At 42.9% G+C, this 27,410-nt stretch overlaps 1 protein-coding gene across 3 annotated transcripts; it reads left to right on the top strand.

Moving 5' to 3' along the window:
* On the top strand, positions 1 to 24,282 carry ciita (class II, major histocompatibility complex, transactivator). 3 transcript variants are annotated; one of them, XM_071542129.1, is made up of 22 exons: positions 1 to 1,516; positions 11,675 to 11,725; positions 13,063 to 13,104; positions 13,254 to 13,313; positions 13,865 to 13,957; positions 14,760 to 14,825; positions 15,847 to 15,894; positions 17,187 to 17,405; positions 17,499 to 17,549; positions 17,719 to 17,832; positions 18,221 to 18,286; positions 18,443 to 18,660; positions 18,933 to 20,305; positions 20,532 to 21,056; positions 21,576 to 21,755; positions 22,001 to 22,072; positions 22,193 to 22,273; positions 22,381 to 22,464; positions 22,997 to 23,080; positions 23,193 to 23,276; positions 23,553 to 23,636; positions 23,754 to 24,282. In XM_071542129.1, exons 1-22 carry the CDS (start codon positions 37 to 39, stop codon positions 23,824 to 23,826), a joined length of 5,148 nt encoding a protein of 1,715 aa, XP_071398230.1. In that variant the 5' UTR covers positions 1 to 36; the 3' UTR covers positions 23,827 to 24,282. The 3 variants fall into 3 exon arrangements, with proteins under 3 accessions (XP_071398230.1, XP_071398231.1, XP_071398232.1); XM_071542131.1 differs by lacking the exon at positions 1 to 1,516 and adding an exon at positions 6,486 to 6,767; XM_071542130.1 differs by lacking the exons at positions 22,001 to 22,072; positions 22,193 to 22,273; positions 22,381 to 22,464; ... (2 more) ...; positions 23,553 to 23,636; positions 23,754 to 24,282 and having other exon boundaries at positions 21,535 to 21,600.
* Positions 24,283 to 27,410: the final 3,128 nt, after the last annotated feature.

Here is a 27,410-nt window from a genome sequence, read left to right as displayed (position 1 = left end):
TCTAGGGAGACATTTCTTGAACTTCTGCTCAATGAGATGATGAAATGTGGATCAGGACTTCATGAATACTGTGTCGGTGATGGGGTGAAGTCCGGAGAATCCGCAATCGGTGACCACAACCACGGGGCTGAGTCTTTATCAACAATGGATGAATGTCAAGGCAAGAAATCTAGGCAAACAATTAACGAACATGGTCTCAATGGTGGAGTGAAGTCTCAAAGGTCAACGACGGGTGACCCAACACTTCACGAATCGCAACAGAGCCATTGGATGGGGGGGGCGGCGATGGACAAACACCATCTCATTCACAGGATTAAATCTACACTGACGGTACACGACCACCAGTGCAATCTCGGGATGGGTGAAGAACTGACAGAACTGGTGAGAAGCCTAGAGCAAATGGAGATCCCAAGAACAGATGAGGGGAATTTGAGGGAGGAGGATAAATGGTTAGAGGAGGTAGAGGAGACGGCTAGGAGGATAGCTCTCCCACTGTGGCAGCACTGGGACAGGGGACAGAGGGTGTTACTGCCCCTAGTGGATTTTATGCCCACTGACCATACAACAACAGACAACAGGGCAACAGAGAATGAAACACAGTACCCTATTATTCATATGGATGAGGAAACAGAGATGGCAGGTGCTGGCAGGACTCCAGATTCCTATGCTGTCAACAGAGCAACACAAGATGAAAACCACTCCCTTTCTGAAGAAGAAGATGACATTATTGCGATTAGCGCTGTCTTAATGTGGGATTTCAATGACGACCACGCAGCAACTGACAGCAGTACAGACGATAGGGCAGACGACAATACCTCACCTTTCTCCAGCATTAGTATAGAGGAGTTTACAGACACAGGCATGACGCTGGACCTTAACAGAAACAGAACAACCCACGACAGCACAGACAAAACAGACACAGGAATATCAACGGATGCCCATACAGGAGCAGCAACTGACAGCGGCACAGACAAAGAAACATACTCCGTCTGTAAGAGCGCGGATGTAGACAGCACAGAGATCACAGACCCAGGTTTAACTCGGGATACAGGTGGAGCGACTGACACGTCAACAGCCATCAGCGTCTCTGGGACAACCGACACAACGAGAGTTGCATCATCTGCTAAAGAGTGTACGGCGGCAGATGGAAACAACACAGAAGGACTGGCAGGCGATCTCAGTGTCTGCCAGGTTACAGACAGATCGACAGACACGGCAGAGGACAGTTACCTTCCTTGTTCGACAGCGGACACACAATGCAGCACAGACACCGGACTCACAGACGGCTTAGCACTTTTACTTTCTCCCTGTGAGGCAAAAGACGCTCTTGCTAACCCACTGGACCACCCATCGTATCCACACACACATCTTTGTATGCCCACAGACGACATTGCACACAGCCTTGACATTGCTGGCAGGGCCGCTGATAACACAGCAACTTCCTGCAGCACTGACCAAACGACAGACTCCCATGAGAGTGAAGAGGAAGAGGAAGAAGGGGTGGACACAGATTGGGGTAAGTTGGTCCAAATCCTCACGTCACCCTCTCCTCAGTGACTCATATCCCCCTCTCCCACATCGTCCTCCTCCTCTCCCTCCCATTCTGGAGAGATTTCCTCCCTTTTCACCTTTCTCCTTATTTCTCTTCCGTCTGGTTCTACCACTTCTCTTTTCTGTGATCCGTCTGGTGTAACAGGAATGATGACAGGCCGCGGTGGCTCTGATCCTTTCACTCCCCAGTATTAGTCACTTGTAATGTTGTAGTGATCTAGGGATTGAAGCTTATTGCACTCACTGTAAGTCACCCTGCATATGAGCAACACTGAAATGCTTGAAATGTAAATGAACACTTTTTGCTTATTACTCTTAACTTTCTTGTGCTCTTCAGGGCTTTCTGGCACTCAGCCAACATCTCTTTCTCTTTGTACCTTCCATTTTTTTTCTTGCTTTCTCACAGTTCTCTGTATTACTCCTCCTATATCCCTATCCGTTTCTCTTTTCACCTCTCTTGGGCGGAGCCCTTGTGTTGTGGTTGGCATGAACAGTGTTTAGGATAATTTAGGTCAGTGCTTTGGCAGGGTTCGGCAGTTATCGCATGCCTATCTTTCAGTTTCCTTTTGAGTGTGGCGAGTGCCTGGATGCCTGGTTCACAAAATAAAAACAAACAGGTTGCGACCGGAGAGGGAATTTCAGGAATCGCATCCTCCCACCCTGCTGGAATTCCCAACAAATCACAGCAAAGCTTGGCAGGGAGTGTCACTGTTTTCTCCCAAAACTAATCTCTTCTTCTTTTTGCACCTTGTTGCCTACAGAGCGGGCCATTCTGCTGGAACAAAGGCACCCATACTTTGTCATGTCAAGAACCCCCAGTTAGATGCAGTTTACACCACAGACCCCCATCCCAAAAGAGTTTGCTGCCCGTCTATTAGGTAGGAGGGGGGATGATAGTACAGTGTTAGCCCTCTGATCATAATAGTCAATCCATAATAATAAACTTACAGTTAAATAACATGTTGCTGGAACCCCTTGGAACCCTCTCAAGGACTCCTGGGGTCTAGTTTGAGAGCCACTGAGCTAGAGGACCACAGTTTCAAATGATCTAATAGTGATTTTCGTCATACATTACAAAGATTTAACAATTTCACTACTCTGCTGGCCTGTATATGGTTCAAATCAGGGAACTAGTTTCGTCATCAACTGTCTAACGCGTTGATGCTATTAATACAAGTTGAGTTGGCCTGGACCCTGGAAAGCCCCACTGAACACACTGCGCAAAACTGGCTACTGATGTTGGCAGCAAGACAAGGCCAACCCTGAGCCTATGACAGTTTTCCTTTCTTTTTTTGGAGCAAAAGCTAGAAGTGATTTATTCAATGCTGCACCACTGAACACAAAATAATAGCATGACCAGTTATCATGTTTTGCTAAGTGCCACAGTGTATTGTCATGTCCTGTTAATCAGTGTCCTGCTTGCCAAGTTGGCTGGGGCTGTAATGTGTTATGGTGTTCAGTGCTACTAGGTGATTACGAATTCCAGTAACCCATGCGCGCATTTTGCCATAATGTATTTTTTAACCCTAACCCTAACCCCCATGTGAAAATTAAGAATAGAGTAGAATAGAATTGCTGAGTCACAGAGCAATGGCTTCTCAGGAAAAGGACTCCTATTAAATAGTTACATAACTGCGAGAAAATTAGCCTTCCCACCACTCCATCCTTCCCTCCCTCCCACCCTCCCATTGTCTTCACTTCCCTCCCCCCTTCCTCCATCTTACTCACGCTCTTCTGCCTCTTTTCATCTTGTCTTTCTTCCCCATACGATACTGCTTAAAATACAATAACAGCGAGTAAAAAGTCGGCTACTTTAATATTTGCCAAGGGCAATATTCAAAGCAATGTGTGTGTGCGTGTGTGAACAAGCGCTTGTGTGCGTGTGTGTGTGTGTGTGTGTGCCCATGTGTGCATGCATGTCCATTGTGATTGTTGATGAGAAAATAGTTTGTCTGTATGGTGTCACTGAGCGAACAAACTGGTATCGATGACATGATAGTGAAGGAATGTGTTTGTGTTTGTGTGTGTGTGTGTGTGATTGTGTGGCACCTAATGAGTGAGCTAGGGGTGAGCTACGAAACTGTCACTGTCACAAGCAGGTAGAGCAGGTACATTCTAATTTGCGACAAAATGCTGGTGAAATCTGATCTCATCCCTGCTAAAAACACTACTTTCCTTGATCTTCCACCAGGAAATTATCGGTGTGGTTCATGCAATTTTACATATAAATGTACCACATACACCCACCCGACAACAGGAAAAACAATGAAAGTAAGGGGCATTATATCTTGTTCTATAAGAAATGTAATCTACCTTATAAAATGCCCATGTGGTTTGGCATATGTAGGAAAAACACAAAGAGCACTAAAAACCAGGATAGCAGAGCACAGGAGCTGCATCCGTACCCAGGACCAGCGTAACCCGGTGGCAGTGCATTTCAGAGAGGCAAATCACCCAGTGGCCTCTCTCAGATACATTGGCATCGAGCACGTTAGAACCCCGAGAAGAGGAGGTGATCTAAATACCCTCTTACTCCAAAGAGAAAGTTTTTACATTTTCACTCTCCAGACTCTCACACCTAGAGGTCTGAACCAAGAGTATGAGATCAAACATTTTCTCTAAAATAAAAAACAAAAATGGTGGTAGTATCATGATGGCTCTCCCTACATATATGGGTATTTTTCTAGACCCTGCGACACATACCTGTATTGTATGTTTTTCCATTGTTATTTTTTCTTTATTTTTTCCTTATTGTGATTCGATCCAGCTGACTTTTTATAGAAGGGTTTAAGACCCAACTTCTTACATGAATTTAAGATTTCTTCTTTTCCTTAACTGAATACAAAAAAAAAAAAATTTGAACGTAGGTTATGTAGTATTTTCTGATATATGGGATTCTGTATGTGATATTATGTTTATATATCTGATATAGATTGTTTGATATTTTTGAAGTATGGTTTTTGTACTCTGTTTTTTGCTCTATGTATTTGTTTTCTATGTACTTTATTGATTTGTTTAAGTATTTCTGGATGTTTATCACCCTGGGCGGTTTGGATGGTGAACCACACCTGCCACCATAGAGCTTGTCAGCCTATGGGAGTGCATGATGTATAAATATGGGCGTGGTTTCTATTTTTCAAACTTTTCCGACCTGACGAAGATCCAAGGAGGATCGAAACGTTGTCACCAGTAAACTTTTGTGGCATGGAGCAAGTGTGCAGGCGTTACTCCTTTTATTCATTGACACAGTTCTTCTGATAGCCTTGTACCTACGTGATGTGCGTATAACTACTCCTTCAACATTCTAATCTAACCAAAACTCACCATGTTTGCTTGTCCAGAACAAGAGACGGTGTGTGTTTGTGTGATGTAACGTGTGCTGGCATGGCACGGCACTTAATAAGTGAGATACCAAACTGGCATTGATAAGCAGGTGAAGCAGGTACTTTCCAGTCCAGCCAAAACTCCCCATGTTTCCTTGTCCGGAGCAAGACGCTGTGTGTGTGTGTGTGTGTGTGTGTGTGTGTGTGTGCGCGCGCCCGAGTGAGAGAAAGAAAAATAATGCTTCACTCACATTGCATCGTATTTGTCTGCAGACAAAGTTCGAGCTCAGCTGCTCCATTCTCAGCCTTTATTGGACAAATTGTTCACTGGTCAGTTCACCAATTCATCACTAATTAATCACTAGTGTTAATTTGTGTTCACGGACCTGTGGAGACGAGAGAGAAAAAGTCATGCTAACATAATAAACATGCGTGGTCTTGGTATACTGCAGGGCTTAAAACAGAATCGCATGGTTTCCTTCCTTCACTAACCCTAACCACAGGATAACCACCAGTTTAAACAATATGGGTTTTTGAAGGCTGACAGCATTAGACGTTTTGTGCCAATATTCAACGACTGTGACCGTATTCATGCCAAAACATTCCAGGTATTCAGTGTTTGCGCCAAAATGTCTTCTCTGAAACAGCATTCAGACCATCATGGGAGACTAAAACTCCACTGAAATCCAAACTAGGGAAACTCTATTAACTGGGTTGGCAGCTCATTAAGGCAGGGTGACCTACTGCACCTATTCAATGGTAGGGAAACTCTGGGATACAGTAGGTCTCCATGTTAAAAAAATAAAAAATAGAGGCATGTAACATAACTGCTTACAACTAAATGTAATACAAAAGCCTATTAAGTAATAAAAAGCCAATAATGTGATAGAATCTTGCAACATAACTAGCTATAACTGTTGATTTTGGCTATTTATTACATTATAGGCTTCATTACATGTAGTTGTATTGTGTAATTTGGTGCATTATAGGCAGTCATTAGGTTAAGGGCCTCTACACTACTCTTTATCTGATTAGTAGCTAGTGGTGGAAAGAGTAGTAGAATGTCCTACTCAAGTAGAAGTAGGCCTACTGTTAATTTGCTGATATTCTATTTAAGTAGAAGTAAAAGTACTGGTGTAAAAATCTACTTAAGGAGGCCTAAAAGTAGCTCATTTAGTACATACACAAAAAGCTACTCACTTACAGTAACGTGAGTAAATGCAATTAGCTACTTCACCCTCCGCCCTTGGCTATTGCTATCCCTCCCCGGGCGCAGTAACTCGTTCCATTACTTTTACATTACTTCTCATGTGGAATGATCCCAGTGACCAGCCTTGATATCCAATGCTGTCATCCTCGATAACAATCAAGCAAAACTCTTCCACCCGGAGAAAGTAAACCTCTTAACTAGCCTAACTCTTAACTAACTAGTGTGAGACGACGACGACTCATTAGGAAAACATAATTACAGTTTATGACTAATGCAACTTCAAAGCAGAGGGCTGATAGCAAAAGCAACAACTTTTTTTTTGACGGTTTGGGGCGTACAAGATGACTGAAATTGAAATTGCAGTTTGTTTCACTATTGCATTTATTTCATCATCACTGGAAGCCCCTTAACCGCTCGGCCCAGCAAACCGCCTCGGCTTTGCATCTGCTGTAAACATGAGCTCAGCGGGGAGCAGAGTGAAAGTAAAAGTGGAGTGTCGAGGCTGCGGGCAGGTTGGTGTCACACAGAGTGGAGCCGTAGGTCGTCTGAGGACAGCTCCGTATACCCACAGAGCGCGGGTGCCTATTTCAACGCACAGGGAATATACAGCGGGGAGTCCAGTGGCCTACTGCCGGAGGACAGAGCATCCACGCGGATGGAGACGCTGCGGGCCGCCGCGACAGGTGAATGGGCGTCGGGTGTGTTGGGATGGGACAGTCCGAGTCGGCAGTTGCGTCTCCAAAACTTCGCATGGCATGGATGACAAAATAGAAAGGGGGCTATCTTTTGTGATTGCACTTTCTTTTGTAAAATAAGTTGTTTTGTTTAATTAAATGTAATTATGTTTATATTAGCCTATGTTTTAAAATCAGGGCTTAAAACGTTTCTGTCCGCCAGGGCTTTTTAGGAAATCTAGGGCAACACTCATCTGCACTGTAATATTTATTTATTTATATCCTTTTTTATTTTCTTTTAAATGTGATTTTAATGCACTTTTCACTTTTCTAATCCTCTTGCACTGTCTTTTTCTGTACTTTTACACTTTTTTTGATGCTTTTTCTGCACTTAAAAAACCTCATCTTCCTATAATTTACATCAGTTGGAGACTGGAATGTATATGAATTTACATTATAAATAATCATGTGATCCTAAGAAGGTGAGTAAACTCTAAATAAAGACATGTTTTTAAGTGGCTTTAAGTGGGTTTGGCTACATTCCTGATTATATGTAATATAGAAGTAACTGCTTAACTGAGGGGAGAGGTGATGGTTAGAAGAAGCTGGGTGAAGACTGGGTATTTATGGGGACTTCCAGGGAATCAAGGGACTTGTCTACCCACATAACAACAGACAGATGTAGGTTCATGGTGCATGGTTCTTCGTTAACACAGTTTCCTCTAAGGGTTAAGAACAGGTGTGGCAGAAGCAAGTAATTTGAGTCTTTCACTGGTAAAGATGAAGTTTTTCTTCTTGCAGCTTTTCTTACTCTTGTCATGTGTTGTATTTAGGCAGTGATGTGGTTAAGTGATTTGCACTGTAAAGTTACGGCTGCTGCAAACTAGGCAGATACAACATGGCCACTGAGCTATATTTAACCTCGCTAGTTCCTCATAGTTGAAGCGTTTGTTTTTATCCATATAGTCACACAGGTAAGAACACATTCCCTCTGCCATTGCTTCCGAAGTGGGTTCAAATGGAATTGAATCTTCACCCTTAGCCTATTGTACATAGTATAAAGATGTGGTTTGATACTCCTCAGTTGATTTTTGGAGGCCATGTTCTCTGCCACCAGTCTGTCTCTATTGTTTTCCCCTGAATGTTTTCTTTCTTTTTCTTTCTTTCTTTCTCTTTCTTTCTTTCTTTCTTTCTTTCTTTCTTTCTTTCTTTCTCTTTTCTTTCAGCACATAGCTTTGTACAGCACTGGCAGGGATACCTTTTGTTTATATTTGTATATCAAATTGGGCCTTTAAGTCAAGTCGAGCATATTTGTGTAGCCTTTAATCACAGTTACCGTCACAAGTTCTCCACAACGCCCACATTACAGGACAGGACAGGATAACATAACATATACCAGGAATAGTAACTATGGCATAAGTCGTCACCTCCCACACAAGTCTCTGTCACAGTATAAATGATCGACAACCCAATCAAACCCCTGCAGCTACATTATGGCCATTTTGTGCTATGTAGTAAAAAGCTTGGCAGGAATGCCTGAAGAGACAGAAAGCACAGGGAAACAAATAAAACTACATGCTGCTCAATAACATAGCATCATAGTAAGACTAAGTTGAAGCTACAGAATAGAATAAAACCAAATCATCTATTCTATACACTAGGGCAGTGGTTCTCAACGTGGGGTCCGGGGACCACCAGGGGTCCTTGAGGGGGTTCCAGGGGGTCCCCAGCAAATTGATGAATTGTTAAACTTCACCATTATATCATTTACAAGAAGTGAACACAGTTACAGAATGTAGAAGAATGACTATCATATTTTCACTGTTATCTTTGCCTACAACACAGATAGTCATAGAATTCTGGACAAAATCATATCTAACAATAAAAATATTCTCAGATTTGGGTCCGAGAGACAAATGGGGGTCCATGGCCCTAATGTGTACTAACTTAGGGGTCTTGGGCTTGATATGAAAAAGGTTGAGAATCACTGCACTAGGGAACAGAGTCCCTTAATCTTACACCTTTAAACCTCCTTAAATTCACCTTAATTTACCTGAATAATAACCTTACTTATGGAATAACTAGGATTTCTTTCCTCAAATTAAGATGAATTGTGCATAGAATGTAAAAGTTTAACCACTTAAGTTGACCCTTAAAGTTAATGATGTAACCTTTTGATTTAACATCTGAAATGTCTTTTAATGAAGCCCTTGTGGAAGTTTTTAAGCAATCATTTTTTTAACTGAAGGTAAATTGTGTAATCTTAAGTGGTTAAGCCACTGAAGCTGTTCCTTAAAAGACCCCCAGTAAGCCTGTAATAGTAGAAGAGCAATGTTAAAGTATTATGTTAAAGAAATAAGGATGTCTTGAATAAGCAGTTTTCCAGTGAAGTCATTATATTACATAGATCAAGTCAAATATTTAATGATACATTTCTTTTTGGAATAAGTGTTTTTTTTAGAATTTACAATTTAGGGTTACAGCACTTTTATTTTTTCTGAGCAAAGCTGGCAAAAATACTGATGATCACACTCCTTTACTTAATAAAACAACAACAACAAAACCAAAACAGGAGGACACATTGAAGACAGTGCTTAAATGGTGTTGGACAGGTTCCAACACTAATAACCATTTCTATTGGAATTTTCCAGTGGCGTTTTGTAAAATCGGACGTACTTGTAATCCTTTGAGAATTTGAAATTCTTATTTCTCACTAATTGCTCTATTTCCTCAATCCACCCTCTGGATTCCACTAGTTCCCCCCCCCCCCCCCCCCACACACACACACACACACTCACACACTCTGCTTGTTGTTTCTTTCCACTATCTCTTACTTCCCTCTCTCCTTCCCACAAACTAGCCGCCCTTTCTCTCTGTTCTTCTTCTCTCTCTGCTGCCCTACCCGACCCTTCGGTCTCTGAGTTTTGTCAGTGAGTTTTCCACTATGCAGTTCCGTCTCTCTGAAAGCCAAGCGAACCAGCAAGTGATTCAAATAAATGATTGAGTTACAATGCTTCAGTTTGGAGGTCAGAAGCCTACTTTTCATATCACTGGATATCAGTCACGTGGATGTAAAAACCAAATTTGCATTGATTATTCGTATCACTCTTATGTGTTGACTGTCTAACCTCTGTCTGTACTGAAAGCTGCTAATTTGTCTTTGAGTATGATTGGTGGGCAGTGCTAATTGGAGTGTGAGGAAAGGTGTGGGCAATGTGAGACTACTCAGCTTCAGACATCATACATGTAAAACGATATGTTATTGCTAATAGAATTATTTTCATTATTCATATCACCTCTCCTCGTCACTTCCAGCTGATTTCAGCTCGTTCAATGCCAGGTATATTCAATGTCAGCTGATCCCATGGGGGCGTGTCCTTGAGGGAGGGTGCAGGGGGGTGGAGATATTTTGATTGCACAAACAGGGAAAAACAATGGGGGAAATCCTGCACTGTGCTTTAAAGGAATAGTTCACCCAAGGTTGCCAGCACAACTCCATAGCAGCCTTCTCCAAAACAACTGAAGTCAGTGGGGACCAGTTCTTCAGAGTTCCAAAAAGACCTACAGTATATTTACACCATCATTTAGTAAATAAAATATAAATCATGGTGTATAGGTCTTTCTATTCACAGTGTGATTGTTTGGCTGTTTTTGTTTTGGAACTCTAAAGAACAGGTCCCCATTGACTTCAGTTGTTTTGGAGAAGGCTGCTACCAAGTTGTGCTGGCAACCTCCCTGTGTGTTATATGGACTAACACATTTCACCTGTGTTTCATTTGGCATGAGGGTGAGTAGATGATGACAGAATTTTCATTTTTGGGTGAACTATTCCTTTAACATCAAGGCATCAAAATAAGACGTCATGCCAGTAAATATGGAAATTAGGAATTAGGAATATGGAAGTTCTTGCACTTTCAGGGCGTAGGCTGCACATAGGGACGCAAACTTTGCTAGTGATGATTCAGAGGATGACATTTGGCCGAAGCATTCACTTCCCATAATATGCCATTCCTTCAAGTTCAAGTTCATTTATTTCTATAGTCCTTCATCACAAGCCTGCCTCAAAGGACTTTGCAGAGAAAGAGACAACCTACAGTAGATCTGACTGATCAACAATCAACCACAGAGCAGGATGCAAAACAAAGCACAAGACACACAAGATTTAGCAAGACATAACCTACGTATCTATCCTGTCGAGCCTAACGTACCAGCACCACCAGCCTTAGACCTTCAGTGAAGACGAGGAGAAACTCCCAAGAAAACCTTAATAGGAAAAAAATGGAATGGGCAAAATAAAGAGGGATGGCTGAGGGTGCAATAGATCCCAGGACAGACAGTGGGACGGACAGTAACATGGACAATGACATAAGAAAACAGATGAGGCAAAGAGAAACATAATGAGGTCGAGAGATGGGCCCACAGTTGGTACTAATGTCCACACAACCAAGGGCAGTGCCTTTGCTTTTGTCTTTTAGAAAACAGCATGGGCAGCAGCATTGTGATTTGTTTTTTTTTTGTGATCAATTATTTATTGTGTGTATGAGGAAGGGGGAGCACCATCACAGTCACAAAAGTGACACAAGGCAAACAAAACAAAGTGTACTACAACAGATCCCCCCCCCCCCCGCCCCATTTTCCTTGTTTTCCTCCCACCGACCCACTCCACCCCCACCCTCTAACCCCTAACATGATGGACCAAGGCAGTGTACATAGATAAAAACACAAAAAACAGACACAAAAACAGCAAACAAACTTCTAATCAGTATACTCAAGCCAATAAAAGTTGCCAGCAGTTCAATAGGTTGCGCCCCGTATCTTTATGTGCCATTTTATGAAGGACTATTATATTAGTCTCTTTCTCCTCTGCCTTTCTCTCACTTTCTCCTTGTGTGTGTGTGTGTGCGTGATGTTATCAGGTACCAAGATGCAGGAAGTAGATTTGGACCCGGACTATGGAGAGATACCAGGTAAATGTTGTTAAATGTTCTCCCTGGTGCCAGGAAGGTGTTTGTGTTCGCCGGTCTGTCTGTACTGTACTCTAAGTATGAAAGCATCAAAGTAGTTATGGTTGAAATGATGACTAATCCAGAGGTGGAGATGAAGAGAGATGGAGAGATTCTACAGGTTATGCCCTTTGCCTCAGTAACCACATACACTATGTCTGCATCACCCCCGCTCCACATAGACACTTTCTAGAAACCTCTAGCGCTTGTCTTAACCCTAGAATCATCTCTTTCATCTCAATCTTGCTACATTTACTCACCAAATATTAGCTTGTCCCAACCCCTGGGACTGTCTCATTTTCTTTATCCCTTGTATTTGTTAACTTTGCGATCATTTGAAGTTATTCAAACTGTCAATGGTTTCCTCTGAGGAGGCAATTTGAGTGTACAGATATCAAGCATTCAAGACGCTGTTAGCCTTGAGTAAAGCAACATGAGTAAAGCAACTCTTTGTTGCTGCGATTGACCAGGACCCATCTAGGATTAAAGCTCCACTAGGCAACTTTGCACGTAAGCAGCTTCAAATATCAGCAAGAGATAACCGTTTGATCTTCAATACGCAGAAAGCATGTAATGTGATGTCAATAAACTGCACACAGCACGCTCATGTTTACCAACCTGGCCGGTCTGTGATAGTTCTATACCAAAAGATACCAAAGAGACAAGAGAGGTAAAAGATCTAACATTGGCTGGTTGTACGGTTGTAAATGTCAGTTGCATTTCGCTGTTTTGATTTTTCATCTCTGTGGGTTCGGGTTTTATAGAGAAGACTTCCTGCCTGTGACCATACCGACAGCAGAATTTCATCTGTGCAAAAAGAGCAAATCTCTGTGCTTTCCACTCTGTAGCTGCCCCACTTTGTGATTTAGACTCATACAACAGGTGTCGTTTTATATAAAAAATCTTGTCAAATCTTTGGAATTCAAACGGTCAATAAGCAAAGACAAATGAAAACAAAAACTAGAAGGGCACTCGGAGAGCGCAGACCAAGGTTCGTGCTATTATTGCTTGTTCGTGAGTCGGATCCGGATCAGCTCCAAAATTGAATGGGTTCTTTCTTGGCCCATGCTACACCCTTCCACCAAGTTTAATGAAAATCGGGCCAGTAGTTTTTCTGTAATCCTGCTAACAGACAAACAAACAAACAAACAAACAAACAAACGGCACCAAAAACATAACGTCCTTGGCGGAGGTAACGAGGGATTCACGGGTCTGGTTCCAGGCTCGGCAAAACTAGCTGATGAAATGTTTCGTCTTATAATCCTCATTATTTTGTTTATTATTTATGTTTTTGTCATCAGATTTGGAGGTTATCGAGCAATACCTGGAGAAAATGTTTACAGGTGAGTCCCAACCGAACACACACACACATACAGTACATACTGTATCTAAGATGACATTCACACCCAATCATACTCTATTGGGTGACTCACACACACACATGCATGAACAACCACACAGAGCGTGACTGATATCCTTTCTTCTCCCCCAGACCAAGATGCCATCTTTGACTTTGCCAGTTGGAGTTGTGACGAAGACCTAGACGACAGTGGTAAAGATCTCCTCTTCTGATTACATGATCACTTCCTCAAACAGGTGACAGGCGGTGGGGGGAGAGGAAATGAGAAAAAAAGAGAAGGGCCAAAGCAACAAAAACAATCTCTCTTTACTTTCAGTATCAAAGATGGGTGCGCAGACAGATTGGGAGAAAGACACATACAAAAGACAGAAAAGTAGATAAATAAATAGAACTTGTTTTAGACATGACAGTGTTTTGATCATGTGACGTTCACCAGTGCAGCGGAAGTGGAAATTGACAGTGAAGTGGGTCGAGAAACCCACCTACACCTAGGGAGATGATGTTATGTATGGCATCCGAAACTGGAAATCCTCTTATCCCAAGGGACACTAGCAAAACTAGTGTTTCCCTTCAGATTGTGACACTACTATTTTGTTGAGATCAACTTAGATGGACAATTCTGCCTGACACAAGCAAGATGTTTGGAGTGTCAGTTCAATACCGAGATGCGTAATAATAATACTATGGGATACTGTGTCTGCGGGCTGCTCGGCTGACTATCACTTCCTCTTTCGTGCTCGCAGGTGACGTTGCCGTGCCGACAGCGCTGCCCAGCCCGGACAGACCAGAGCCGACACAGAAAGACAGCACACCTACCAGGCGAAAGAGACCTAGAGGTAGATAACCAGTCGCCAACTGATGATTGACGTGTGAAAACCATATAGCTTCTCAGCACGGCCCTGTTTTCACATTCACACAGTTTTACGCATTCACACTTGGGAGCTGGCCATTACAACTACAGTATCCTACTTTTGGCCACTGAGAAGTTTCATTGGAACGCCTGCATATACACATTCGCTTTCCCTGGCTAGATTTCCCAGCAAATCTAGGGACCTCAAGTGACCTTGAAGGCGCTTCTCTAATCTTTAAGATACCACCGGCCCAAAATATTGGTGTTTTTCAATGAGAAAACCTGATTCCTTTATGTGCTGGATAAACACATGACCCTGAGGTCCAGTCAGCCCAAAAGCTGTTGTATAATTTCAAAATTATATTCGCAGCTGTTTTTCTTAGTTCTTAAAATATTTTCTAGAGTTTTCATCTGACAATAGTTATGTGGTTATTATAATAAGCTAAAGCATTTCTTGGAAAGGTTGATGCTGTATATAGTGCAGACGTACCGACCCATACTGAGAGTGGAACTATCCAGTGACCCCTAACATTCAAATCACATGAAAATGAGAGTGGAATGTTGGTGTGTGACAGGATGTGATGCCGATGGAGTCAAAGGGGTTTTCGTGAGCAGTTTGAAAATGACAATCACATGTTATTACAGTTATTTTAAATTGAGTAGAAGGAAGTTTCCATGCCAACAAGTTGTTTCACTGACTGAAAAGTAAACATGAATCTCAAAGCGGGGCCACAGTTTTACGTGGTTGTTTTTTTCATTTCCTCTATTTATATTTTTGTCTTTTCTAGTTCCCAGATCAGAACGGTGTACAGATGAGAACACTCCATCCAGACCAAAACGGCAAAGAGGTGCAGGTGACCAATCAGAGCTGTTTGTTAATTAGTTTATTTGTCTATCTGTCTACTATTTTTAGGACATTTCCGATTCATCAGCCAGGAAAAGTGGGAGCAATAATGATGCAATTCAATGTTAGCCAGATTCGAACACAGACAGATTTGAACGCACAACATTGTTTGACCTATCAGCCAATCATTTTCAGGTCAACTCAGTCACATTATAACAGAATAGACTCCATTAACTGAACCTCCTAATCCTCAACCTAGAATGAGGATTACTTACATTGAACAGGCAGTAAGTTTGCAAGAGTCGGAATATGCAATCTCACACCAAATATTAAAGAGTAACTAAACCCCACTGGTCATCTGCTATTGGCCGGTCTCTGTGCCCTTTGATGTCACCAAAGATTTGGGTTTGGGGTTGAGCTACTCTTTAACATCATCTACAAGAGGGGAGGCTATTTGCAGGACAGGTATATTTTTTGTCAACGTTGCTTTTTTCTCCTTTAATTTAATGATCTGGTAATAATGATAAATGAGTTACAAAGGGCTTGAAAGATAATAAAACAATATATTCCAATGAGGTACACAATAAAAATGCCAGATAAAAATCAAAAATAGTGTTTTAGAAGAATAAAACAGTCAAATACAAAGAGAATAAAATAGGTCAAAAGAAATTATATAGAAGCTTGTTGGTACAAATGTGGAAGTGATTTACACGATGACGCTGCTTTTGTCAGCCTAAGATCTGCAAGCAGGCCGTTCCGAAGGTGATTGTTACACTAATCACCTTTGGTCTTAAAGTAAAGGTCTTAAATTTGACTTTGATTACATACGACAAACCCCATTTGGACTCATTGTTAGCAGCAAGAAGCAACAGAAGCTTGCTGTTTCAACCAACAGCTGACTATAGGTCCAAAATCTGCGAACTTGTCCATTAAGTATAAACTTCAGCTTCCTGAATGTCCTGGGCGGTGCTGCGGCTCAGAAGAGCTTAGCTAGGAGCCATGTTTTGATGTTGGGTCTTTAACTCTTGCAGGTCGGGCAAAGGGCAAAGAAGCACAGGTCGAGCCAGCTGTCACTAAAGGTAAGATTCAATTCCTCCTGTTGAAGATTAGTGCAGTTCTTAAAGGAATAGACAGACAGCCTACAAGGATTTCTTCAACATCTTAAAGGGGCAGTAACTAAGCTTTTACTGCCCCGTATCACAAAATGACTGTAATTTATCTGCAGGGGGTTGATAGGGTTGTTGGTCAGTACCAATGACTCAACGATTACTTGGCCAGCTGCTGCGGTTTCTGCCTTTCAAAGCTCACTTTCCAGCACGTACTCTGTGTTGGAACAAAAACTCCCCGCCCATTGGAATTTCAAGACTCCCAAACGATTGATTAGCTAGCCCCCTCGTCGCTCTTTTGAAAATTTGATGTCATTGTTTGTGTAATTGCATGCTTCAGTAATTCAAGAGGATGGGAGGGGTCAGGGGTTGAATATCTGGGCTCTATGCTGACGACCTAACAGTGTTTATATACAATTGATCTGTTGCAGCTTAGAGACGAGGCGAATCATGTGAGGTTAGAAATGTTGGAGTTGGGTCTAAAGGGGATGTAGGTCAGCCATGCGTGATCTTACTTCCTTCATGGCTTTTAATTGTGTATTGAGAAACAGGAAGTTGAATTTTTATCAGATCAGAGGTCACATTGATGAACCAAAACAAGAACTCTCACCTTACTGCTTCCTCAAGCTGAATGTACTTCAGATATCAGATACTATAGATATCAGATGACTGGTTGTCTTGTTTCGTAGCAGTGGGCTAAAAACCTTGTAATTGTAATCGTGGTGCTGTGTTAAATATTGAGTGATTTTCATGTGCGAGATCGAGACTTTCTTGTCCCACATGGGGCATTAAACACTCAAATCTACAGAAACTTACACTCTATGCTGATGACTCACACTCCTATTGTTGCACAGATTCACACCTAGTCTAGTGCAATCACACTCTTCTACTGTTTTCCTGCCTAGTCAGTCTGGGATTCAAACCAACAACCTTCCAATCTCAAGCATGCTTAATAAATGAGAACTTAAATCTATTTTATTTAGCCTGTGGTTGCTTGAACCTGAAATTCTCCCTGTAGGATGCATGGGAAAGTCAGCATTTGTAATTCCTGAAATGTTTGCTTTTTGGAGATACGTTGATTTAGCATTACTGGTACTGTGTGTCCTCCATGTCTGAGGGCCTCAATCACACAAAATTATTCCATCCTAAATCATCAGGTCATATCAGTTTGTTTTCCTTGTTCAAAATACCTCTTCGATACGCTCACGGTTAACAAAGCTTGTTGACCAAGAATGAAGAGAGTGCTGTCTCTGGTTGTTTCACAGGCAGTGACACGGGATCAGAGCTGAGTCCAGCAGGGATGGTGTCCCTCTCCACACCACCAAGAATCATACAGCTCAGTCCCTCCATCCATCCCTCCATCCAGTTTATCACCCTCCCAGACACTCCGGGAAGTCAGTTTGTTCAGACGCTGAGGCTCTCTCCTCATCCATTCATTAGACTTCCACTGTCCAATACAGCTGCTACACCTACATACATATTAGGTGAGTGTGTGTTCATATATATACTGTATGTGTGTGTGTGTGTGTGTCTGTTTATATTATATCGACATATTCTAACCCATGTTTCCAATACAGTGCCTGCTGCCTCATCACCCTGCAGAAACCAAATGCCACCTCTCTCCCCAGGTGAGTAAAACACTTTGATCTGGCATGTGCATGTGCATGTGTGTGTGCGTGTGTGTGTGTGTGTCTGTCAGCCCGTCTGTCTGCTTCATGTGCATGTATGCAGATCTTCTCACTTGAGTGTGTCTGTGTGAATTCAGCTTCCAAATCCTCTCCTCTCCTGTGTTTGTAGTGGACGGTACGGTAGCTCCAGCCGTCATGGGTTCATCTCCATTGGGATCTCAGTCAGACACTGCCAGCAAAGCCCTGTCTCCCCCCTCGGCCCCACCACTATCCCCCAATTTGGGTGAGTATCAGTATGTGCCTCATTCCTCTGTCCCAATATGGATAAGTAGCCTCCCTCTTCCCAAATTTAATATCTCTCACCCTTGGAGTAAAACTGTCTTCCTCTCAGTCCTTTCTCTGTTTCATCCTTTGCCTTCTATTCATACTGTGTGAGTAATATTGTCTGTTCCCACTGTACGGCTGAGAAATTCTTCCCTTCTCCCGGTTTATGTGGTTGATAAAATCTAACCCCGACGTCTAACACATCAGTCCCTCTGTAATCCTACATCCCACAATCATTTCACAAAGCATCTATACCTATACCATCTATATTCGCTGGATAACTACATTTCATACCATGTTTATCATCATATTACAATATCATGACTTGTCTTATTGCTGTGTTTCAGAGTTGTCCCCTTGTAAAGAATCACCTCTCCCTCGGTGTCAGTCCCCCACTGTCCTAGATATTCCACGTAAGTTCCCACATGGCATATCATCTTCTCTTTTGTATGGTCATCACACCTAAATCTCATCATAACTTTCCCCTGCAATTTCTTGGAAATGCAAATTATGTTTCATGGAAAACCAGCTTGGTCTCGATTGTGCATTTCTGTGTGTGTTTATTCCAGAGAGTGTGAAGGACTACTTTCAGCAAGCCAAAGCTCACATGAGACAAACCTGCCAGGACATGGAGGCAGGCCTTAGCCTGACCCCTCATTATGTGGATGCACAGGTGGTCCAGAGAACGATCCTTCGCTCTCGTAAGAACGCCAACAAATGCCTGGACAAGGAGCTGATCATCATGGGAGATGCAGAGCGGCAAAAGAACTTCCTGGGGCGGAGTCAGGTCAGAGCTTCACTCTCATTGGACAAGTTCCAGTCCCATGATAAAATGTGTTTTTCCCTGCAGTCATCATCAAGCCATGTACTTATTGACCACAGCCAATTTCTTTTAGAATAAATGTAGGATAAGATAAGAAATCTTGGGCAGATATCGTAAAGTGTTGTGCAGCTCAATATTTGTATTTGATCATATGACTGATGAAAGCATCAAAAGCACTGGTCAAATCCCTGGTGTGCACCTCACTGGTACCAACATGTTCAAATGTTTCTTTTCAGATCTTTGAGGGCTCAGCCGGAGCCAAACCCAAACGCTCCGTATTGTTGCTAGGCAACGCTGGCATGGGAAAGACCACCCTGATCAGGAAGCTGTGTCTCGACTGGGCCAGCGACTGCCTCCCCCAGTTTGACTTTGTCTTCTCATTGGATGGCAAAGCTCTCACTCTAACAGAGCCGACCTTTAGCCTTCAGACCCTCCTGCTCCACCTCTCCCCCTCCGCCCCTTCCTGCCCGGACCCAGAGTCTGTCTTTGCTCAGGTCCTCGCGGCCCCGAAGCGTGTGCTGATCATCTTTGATGGGTTTGAAGACTTGCGGGACTATGAATTGTTACTCCAGATTCAAGAAAAAGATCTGGCATCGCTTCCGAAGGACAATAAGAAACAGGCATACACAGTAAAACAATTATACTCTGCCATCCTCCAGAGGATCCTCCTTCCAGGCTGCACTTTTCTGATCTCTACCAGACCGAGAGGCGCTGCCAGCCAGCTGCTGCGGCGGGTGGACAGCCTTCTGGAGGTCTGTGGCTTCACCTCCACAGATGTAGAGACCTATGTGTCCCAGTACTTCACCGAGCCTGCCCTCAGGGCCTCGGCTATGGACTGCTTGAAGAACAGCAGCTATCTTCTCAGCCTCTGCTGGAACCCCGGACTGTGTCGGCTGGTGTGCTCGGTTGTAGAACAGTGCAAAGGTTCGGAGGTCCTACCGAGAACGTTAACCGGGGTCTGCCGTCAAGCGCTTCGGCTGAAAATGGAACGTGAGTGTAGGAGCACGCACACATCTGCTGAAGCTCAAACACACACACACTCCCAAAAAGAGAACAAGAAACTAAGGGTAGGCAGCACTCCCGCGCAGAGGTGCCGCAAAAATAATCAGACCAACGTCAGAACACAGATGTGCACTCGCACTCGCTCTCGCAGCCAAACGACAAAGGTAGCGGAAGAACAGGAGAAGGAAGAGGACAAAGAAGAGGACGGGGAGGTGAAGGCTGGAGGAGGTGAAGTGGACAGAGTGGAGGAGAGGCAGTTGCTGTCCCAGCTGAGCTCGTTGGCCTGGGAGGCGGTCAAAGGCAACTCGTCCCTCCTGCCCGCGGGACGAACCATCTCTGCCAGACTCAGGGGGGTCGGCCTCAGGACGGGACTCTTCCACTCTCACCACCTGAGGAGGAGGCAGGGTGTCCCAGCTGGTGAGAGAGAGGGAGGAGGAAGAGAGGACAGAGAGGAAGAGGAAAGAACGAGAGCGGGAAGTGGAGAAAGAAAGAGAAACGGAGAGAGGACGGGCAGTGAAGACGATAATTTCGGCGATGACCACATCCTGTCGTGGGCCAACCCCTTCCTGCAGAGTTACCTGGCGGGGGTCCACCTGTCTCTGTCAAGGTAAAATGCAACAGTACAGTTTCACCAGTTCTGCTAGAGCCAGACTAAATTTGGATTCAAAATTTCATGGCCCGGTTTACTCTTACTGTGGCGTTTTATCTTCTTTGTCCCTTGTCGGATTGTGAGGTAGCATATCACTTTCGCTCTCTCTCTCATATCTCTTTCACTTTCTCTGTCTTACCCTCACCGACTTCCTTTCCCTTTCTCTCTCTTTCTCTTTCTCCAGGACTGTATCGGACCGTACTTTCCTCTTCCAGACCCTCCCCTTGCAGGCAGGCCCGAGGGGGCGTCGCCGACCCCAGAGGGAGGAGCTTGAACTCACTCAGCGATTCGTCGTGGGCCTGCTGTTCCTCAAGCGGACGGAGCTGCGGAGAGATCACGTGGACACCAACACGGCCTCCAGGGACACGGTGGTCGCCAAGCAGGCCATAGTAACGAAACACCTAGAGGAGCTTTGCCCCGGCGACCTGAGCCCCGCCCAGCTCCTGGAGGCGTGCCACTACGTCTACGAGGCGAGCGTGGCGCACGGAGACGGCGGCGCGCGATTGGCCGGTCACCTGGCGCAGAACCTCCCGGAGGTCCTGACGTTCCGCGGAGTTCCGCTCAGCCCGCCGGACGTGTTTGTGGTGCGGAAGGTTCTAGAACGGGGCGGAACCGAAGGCCGACGGTTCTGCTTGGGACTGGAGGACACCGGGATACAGATCACTGGACTCAGAGCTCTGGTGGGGCTCTGCAACATCAACACATTCAGGTACCAGTTAAAATATGCATCTCACCCCTCTAAGGGTGGGTAGAATGTGGCTTGGTATTGACCAATCTCAGAACCCATCGTCTATCGGTCTGACGACGATTAGACTCTGGGGGCAACGGCCAATATTTTGGGGTTTCCGGTGTAGCCAGCGGACATCCGGGCCAAGACTTCCTCTTCCGTGCGCCGGTCATTGTTTACAGTCCGATTAGCAACTTGAGACGCGAGAATGGAGTTGGAGTTGAGAGACGACGTCTCATATGCAGATATCTGTTTATAGAGATTAGCCGAAATGTCGTCTGGACCTAAAACACCTACAAAACAGTATTGACATAGATGTTGTGTTGGACTGTAAACATCGTCAGACCGATAGACGATGGGTTCCGAGATTGGGTATTGACTTAAACACAGCTTTAACTTCAAGAATGCATGAAATGATTATGGACTATGGGTTTGTCTCATTGTTCATTTGTGTGTTCAGCTGTCAAACCTTTTGAGACTGAACCTTTGGGTGTCTTCCAGGGCGTGCATTGCTGATGTCATTAACCTGTGGGAGGAGCTACAGCAGAGTGGGGAAGAGGAGCTTCTTAAAGGGGCGGTGTCTAAACTCAAGATCAACCCGTTGAAAGCCACTCAGGTCTGTCACATAGAGCACCTGGCGAAGCTGGTCAACATACACACACACAGGAGACTTTCGGACAGGTAAGGCAACACACACACACAGCTCCTTACTTCTCGCTTCCTTAGACACATTATATACGCTCCGTTTCTGTCTCTTTTTCTCTCACACAAATGATTTGAAGAGTAGGGAGAGTGCCAGATGGATGACAGCTAACCATAAAACAGAGAATGAGAGCATGACACAGAACACACCAACTCTGATATACTTTGTAACATACAAGCTACCTCTGGCTGGACTGTGAAATGTGTGTTGTGTCCTCTTGTAGTTCCAGCCAATCAGACTCCATCCTGGCAGAGGGCGTGCCAGCAGTCAGAGAGCTACACAAGCTGGAGTTGGAGTGAGTAGCTCTGACATTTGATCAAATTGATCTATAAATCAGTGCTTATGATGATGATGATGATGGTGATGATGATGGTGGTGATGATGGTGGTAATGAAGATGTGTTGTCTCCCTACAGGCTGGGTCCAGAGGATGGTCCGCTCGCTCTTCCTAAGCTGTGGGAGCTCCTGCCAGGTCTACAAAACCTGCAGCACCTAGAGTCAGTATACACACTTTTACACCTAGCTCTCTTTCATTACATCCATCTCCACTGTGTGTATGTGTGTGCCTAGTATCTAACTCTCTCTCTCTCTCTCTCTCCTACAGTCTAGAGAACAGTAAGATAGGAGACAGAGGAGCAGAGGAGTTGGCTAATGCTTTAGTCTCACTGCCTTCTCTGCAGATCCTCAAGTAAGTAATACATGTTAGCCTCTTTCTGATATTTCTCTTTATCCCTTTATTACATTATCTTACAATGAGTTTTCTTAAAGGAGTGGTTCTCAAACTGGGGGTCGGGACACACCAGGGGGTCACACGATAATTTTGGGGGGTTACAAGATGATTTGTAGGATAAGAAAAAAAAATATTATCATGTCATTTTTCAGATTTTTCTCTTATTTTTGCTTTTTTTTCTTGAAATACTGAATAGTCCTTCTTTTTCATAAAAAAAACAGCTATAACCAAATAAAACATGTGCATACCACAAATCCAAGATAGGAAAAATTGATGAATCCTTGTGATCAAAAATAAAGCATAACTCTCTGGGCCAACCCACTTTTCAATGAATATTTTGTGGATTTTGTTGTTTTGAAATGGCACTACTTTAATCATGTAGTCCCACAGAGATTTTACTGTATTTTTCCTTTATTTAACTAGTCAGTCCTATTAAAAAATCTCTATGTATGTGAGTGAACTGTGTCTCTTCTCTCCTTTTGGTATCCAGTCTGTCCCAGAACTGTATTGGAGACCAGGGGGTGGAGAGACTGGCACCCGCACTGAAGACCCTGCCCTCTCTGCACTGTCTAAGGTATACACACACTCAGGCACACACACACACACACACACACACACACACACACACACAGTGCTAATTTCACTTCCCTCTCTCTCCTCTTGCCCTCCCTCTGTGTGTTTTCCAGCATCTACAGTAGTTTGATTTGTGATGGCGGAGCAGAGAGTCTTGCTGCGGTCCTTCCTCACATGGCGTCTCTCACTGACCTGGAGTAAGATTTTAGATTGATGTCTTGTGTGTGTGTGTGTGTGTGTGTGTTGCTGCTGTGACAACTGAATTTCCTCACGGGATAAATAAAGAATGTATTTGTCTCCAGCTTCGAAATCATAGAGGGGAAACACTGATTTACAGTCCTGAGATGACTATGATGAAATTTGCTGAGGAATATGTTGATCAAATTATGTCTTTTACATACAGTATATGGTGACATTATGTCTTCTATCAGCCAGTTGTGTGAAGTGTAACCTTGTTTTATTCTGTTTGACAGTGTGACTTATAACAAGCTGACAGACGCTGGAGCACAGAGTTTGGCAGCCAGTCTGAAGAACTGTCCATGGATGAAGAGTTTGAGGTGAGAACGCGAGTGTGTGTGTGTGGGTGTGTGTGTGATCATCCTATCTGTTCTGTCACTGTGCAAAACGAAACTAAAACTAAACTCCTCTCCCCTCCTCCCCTCCCCTCCTCTCAGGATGTGCAACGAGTATATTCCACCCGGAGTATTTGACAGGCTTCAGCAGCAGGACCACAGGATCCTTTCGTAACAGAACCCGATCAAAGCCTTCTCACCCGCTTTTCCCGCAGTACGAGCCTATGAACTTTTGTTTACACTACAGTTTTAATTTTCGGGAACTACATTTTTTTTTCGTGCGCATGTGGAGAGACAGTGACGGGATGAAAGAGAGAGAGCATGAGAGTGAGAGAGAGAGAGAGAGAGAGCGCACTAGAAAGAGAGAGATTTCCTGCTTTATCCGATAGCTGATCATAGGGAATAATGAATTTCTCAGGAACATACAGTATAACTCAGTACTGTATATTGTGGTAACGCCTGTTACAAGCAGATTTGCACTATGATTTATTGTGTTGTTGATGATGTTTTCTAGATTTTATACAACTTGCACTTGTGAAGAACTACTGTTTGTATTCTTTTTATGGCTGTAAAATGTATGCTGCTTTACATTTCAAAATGCACTGACACTATACTATGAATAAAATGGATTTCAACCAATTCATTGAGTCTTTCGTATTTTCATATTTTGACCAAACTGGAAAAAAACCTAAAATTAAAAAAACCCAATAATTACCGATTTTTTTGTATTTGATGAATTCATCCTCGTCACTCTGTTTTGAGAACTCCATCACCAGTTTATGATTTTGTTTTGATCATATCAGTAACAGCATGATGTTATCTATCACACCCGACTGCTTGTAGACTGGTTTGCTAAAAAAAACACTCCTTTCACTTCCTTCCCAGCAAGTTTCTCTTCTTTATTTTGAGTGCAGATCTTTGGCGGTGTTTTCATGAAATGCCAGTCTGATTTGTTTATAAGCCAAAATGTTAAGTGACTATACATTAACACTGCCGGCGTTCCTTGCATTGACCTTACGTGAGCTTCGAGATTAAATGAATATTAAACAAAAAATATCACATTAACTAAGAATCAATTATGATGATTAAATGATTCGTAACAGTTTGGCGTACCCATCAACCTTCATGTGGAAGTGCATTATAGATTTGTAAGCGATGAATCTAGATGTCAGGGTGTTTTTTTTCACACCACAGTTGTGAAACAGTTTAGAAAGAGGGATATGAAAATACATGATACATACACTACCAGTGAAAAGTTTGGACACACCACATTTTTCTTTATTTTTGCTATTTTCCACATTTTAGAATAATAGTAAAGACATCAAAACTATGAAATAACTAAAATGGAATTATGCAGCGACCAAAAAAAATCTATCTTATATTTTAGATTCTTTAAAGTAGCCGCCCTTTGCCTTGATGGGAAGGCAAAGGCTTGGGAAAGAAATTCATACATAGGCATCAAGTTCACTATTTATATTTGTCTAAGAAACACATTTCAAGCATTTAAGCAGAAGCCTTTAGATCAAAATGGCTTTAAGAGAATGAAAAACATTCAATTCAATCAGGTGGGTCCAAACTTTTGACTGGTAGTGTACATCCAGCAGTTTAAGTGTCACTAATCACTAGTGATTACATTAGCTATTACAGATTCTTTTTTTTATCATGCAATCAGGCACAATCATGAATGGAGAACACCAGTCTTTCATATTAGAGTCAGTTATTCCCCAGTGGCTGCCATATATTGCTATAATTTCTCAATCCAGGTTCAAGTCAAAGTCCCAAGTCTTTTCATGATGTGCTTCATCACCTTTGGATACATGAACCCCTCTTAGAATTAAAATTCCAGTACAAATGCATTCGGTTTGTGTTTAAATGGAACAACAAGCCGCATTTAGACCCGAGAAGAATTTGATACAAATTTATTTCTCTTGCCCTTGATTGAAAAAATCTGATTCCGATCCTTGTCCAATCCTGTGTGGAGTAGTGTAGTGTCTAGGCAGAATCTTGTATCTTGTAAACAGTATTGCAAATGACTGATTCATTCTTAGCTTTATCGTTTTTTCTTAGAATAGCAAGATGGCTGGGATCACATCAGGACAAATTAGATAAGTGTCAGTTATTCATCAAAGAAAAAATATACCAAACTGTCTCAAACACTATACTGTGGTTATTTCTGGCACTCATTGCGCTGTAGCAAACCCTACTGATCTGGTACTCCAAGCAGATTCAACAAGTGTGAAGAATCACTTGCAAAAAACCACATAACCCCAGTCTGACCTATATTAGGCTTTCCATTACAGGCCTTGAAGTCTTCAGAAAAGCTCTACTAATTAGTGTACTGGCGCTCTCTTGTGGACAAAACGTTGTGCTGTACCAACAGAGTTCATGGTCATCCTGGTTAATAGCAATCAAACACTCTGAGATTGAGAGCATCTACTCCAAATAACTGCTTTTCTATTGTATTTATCCATCTACTGCAGGATTATCTAGAAATAAAGTGATAATCGTTCAAATAAAACAGGTAAATCCCGTTGGCATTCACTCATTGTTTATTAAATACACATCGGAAAATAAAACTTTTATTGTTACGATCCGTAGCTTATTATAGCATGTGCGTGTCTCCGAGGAAACGGTGGTGGAGGGAGAACACAAGCGCTGGGTGAAGGCTGTGTGATGATGAGATATCCAACACAAACAGTGGCTGTCATCCATCATCGTCCTCTGTCCATCTGAGTTCTCTCACAAAGTTTCAAAGGCCAGTCAAACATCTCCGGCTGTCGAACTCTGGATTCCAATATCGGACTTTTATTAAAAATCTGATATCGGTCAGTCAGTTTCCACCTCCCACATGATGCAGATTGATTATATACTGTATATGTTTATAGTAGAATTGATCATTATACTGGTTGTCTATAGGAAGCCCTTGAATTGATTCTAAATGTGACATTTTGACCAGATTCCATCCAGGTATGCATTAACATGTTCCATTATCCTGAGTTTTAGTGTTTTATGGTCTAAATGGTGTTTCGGAGGCCTTTCCATCCCGCTGAGAATATTCCAAAATGGGAAAATCCAAAAATATCAATCCAAAAAATATTGGCATCTGCCTTCAAAAAACCCAAATGGGTCGAGCCATGGTACCACCCCATTCTGAAAAGCACTGCTTAGAATGATGCAACCGTCTTAACTGCACTGTTACCTATTCATTCGTTTTACATTGACGATCCTTTTTACATTCCCATTTTTCGACCGTTTAAGTTGCAGCATAAACCTTTAAACTGTGTGTACATATAAACACACACCGATACAGGTATTGATACGGGTGTCATCATGTGATTAGCTCAGTATTAAAGCGATTCGTCTTTAGTGTACCGATTCCAGCTGAGTAAGCAAAGCGTAGTCTTGAGTGACATCTGAACTAAACACAGTAGAGCCTTCGACGAGGTTTTTGTCCGGGAGACGAAAACGTTCACAGCACTGAAAGGCGTTGACATTCTGGACCAAAGCTCCTTTACAATTAAACACAAAAAAACAAAAAACAAGACCGTTTATGAAATGCTTTTGCCTCTACAGTTTTAGTTATCTATTTGGTTAACAACAAGCAAATTATGATGCACAATTTGCTTATTTGGTAGAGAAGCTGGTTTAGAAGTGTGAGGTTTGAGGGAAACATGGTTCTGCTGTATTGCCTTGAAGGGATTGTACACTCCAAATTCAAAGTTTACTTGATTAGTTGATTATTTATGTAGGGCTGTAAGT

This window comes from Centroberyx affinis, unplaced genomic scaffold (genome assembly GCF_046629955.1).
Source record: "Centroberyx affinis isolate AG114_WGS23_722 - 3 ecotype Tasmania unplaced genomic scaffold, CSIRO-AGI_Caff_v1 ptg004020l_1, whole genome shotgun sequence".
NCBI classification, from domain to species: Eukaryota; Metazoa; Chordata; class Actinopteri; order Beryciformes; family Berycidae; genus Centroberyx; species Centroberyx affinis.
The sequence above is the reverse complement of the archived record's forward strand: the minus strand, read 5'-3'. Positions and strand labels throughout refer to the sequence as shown.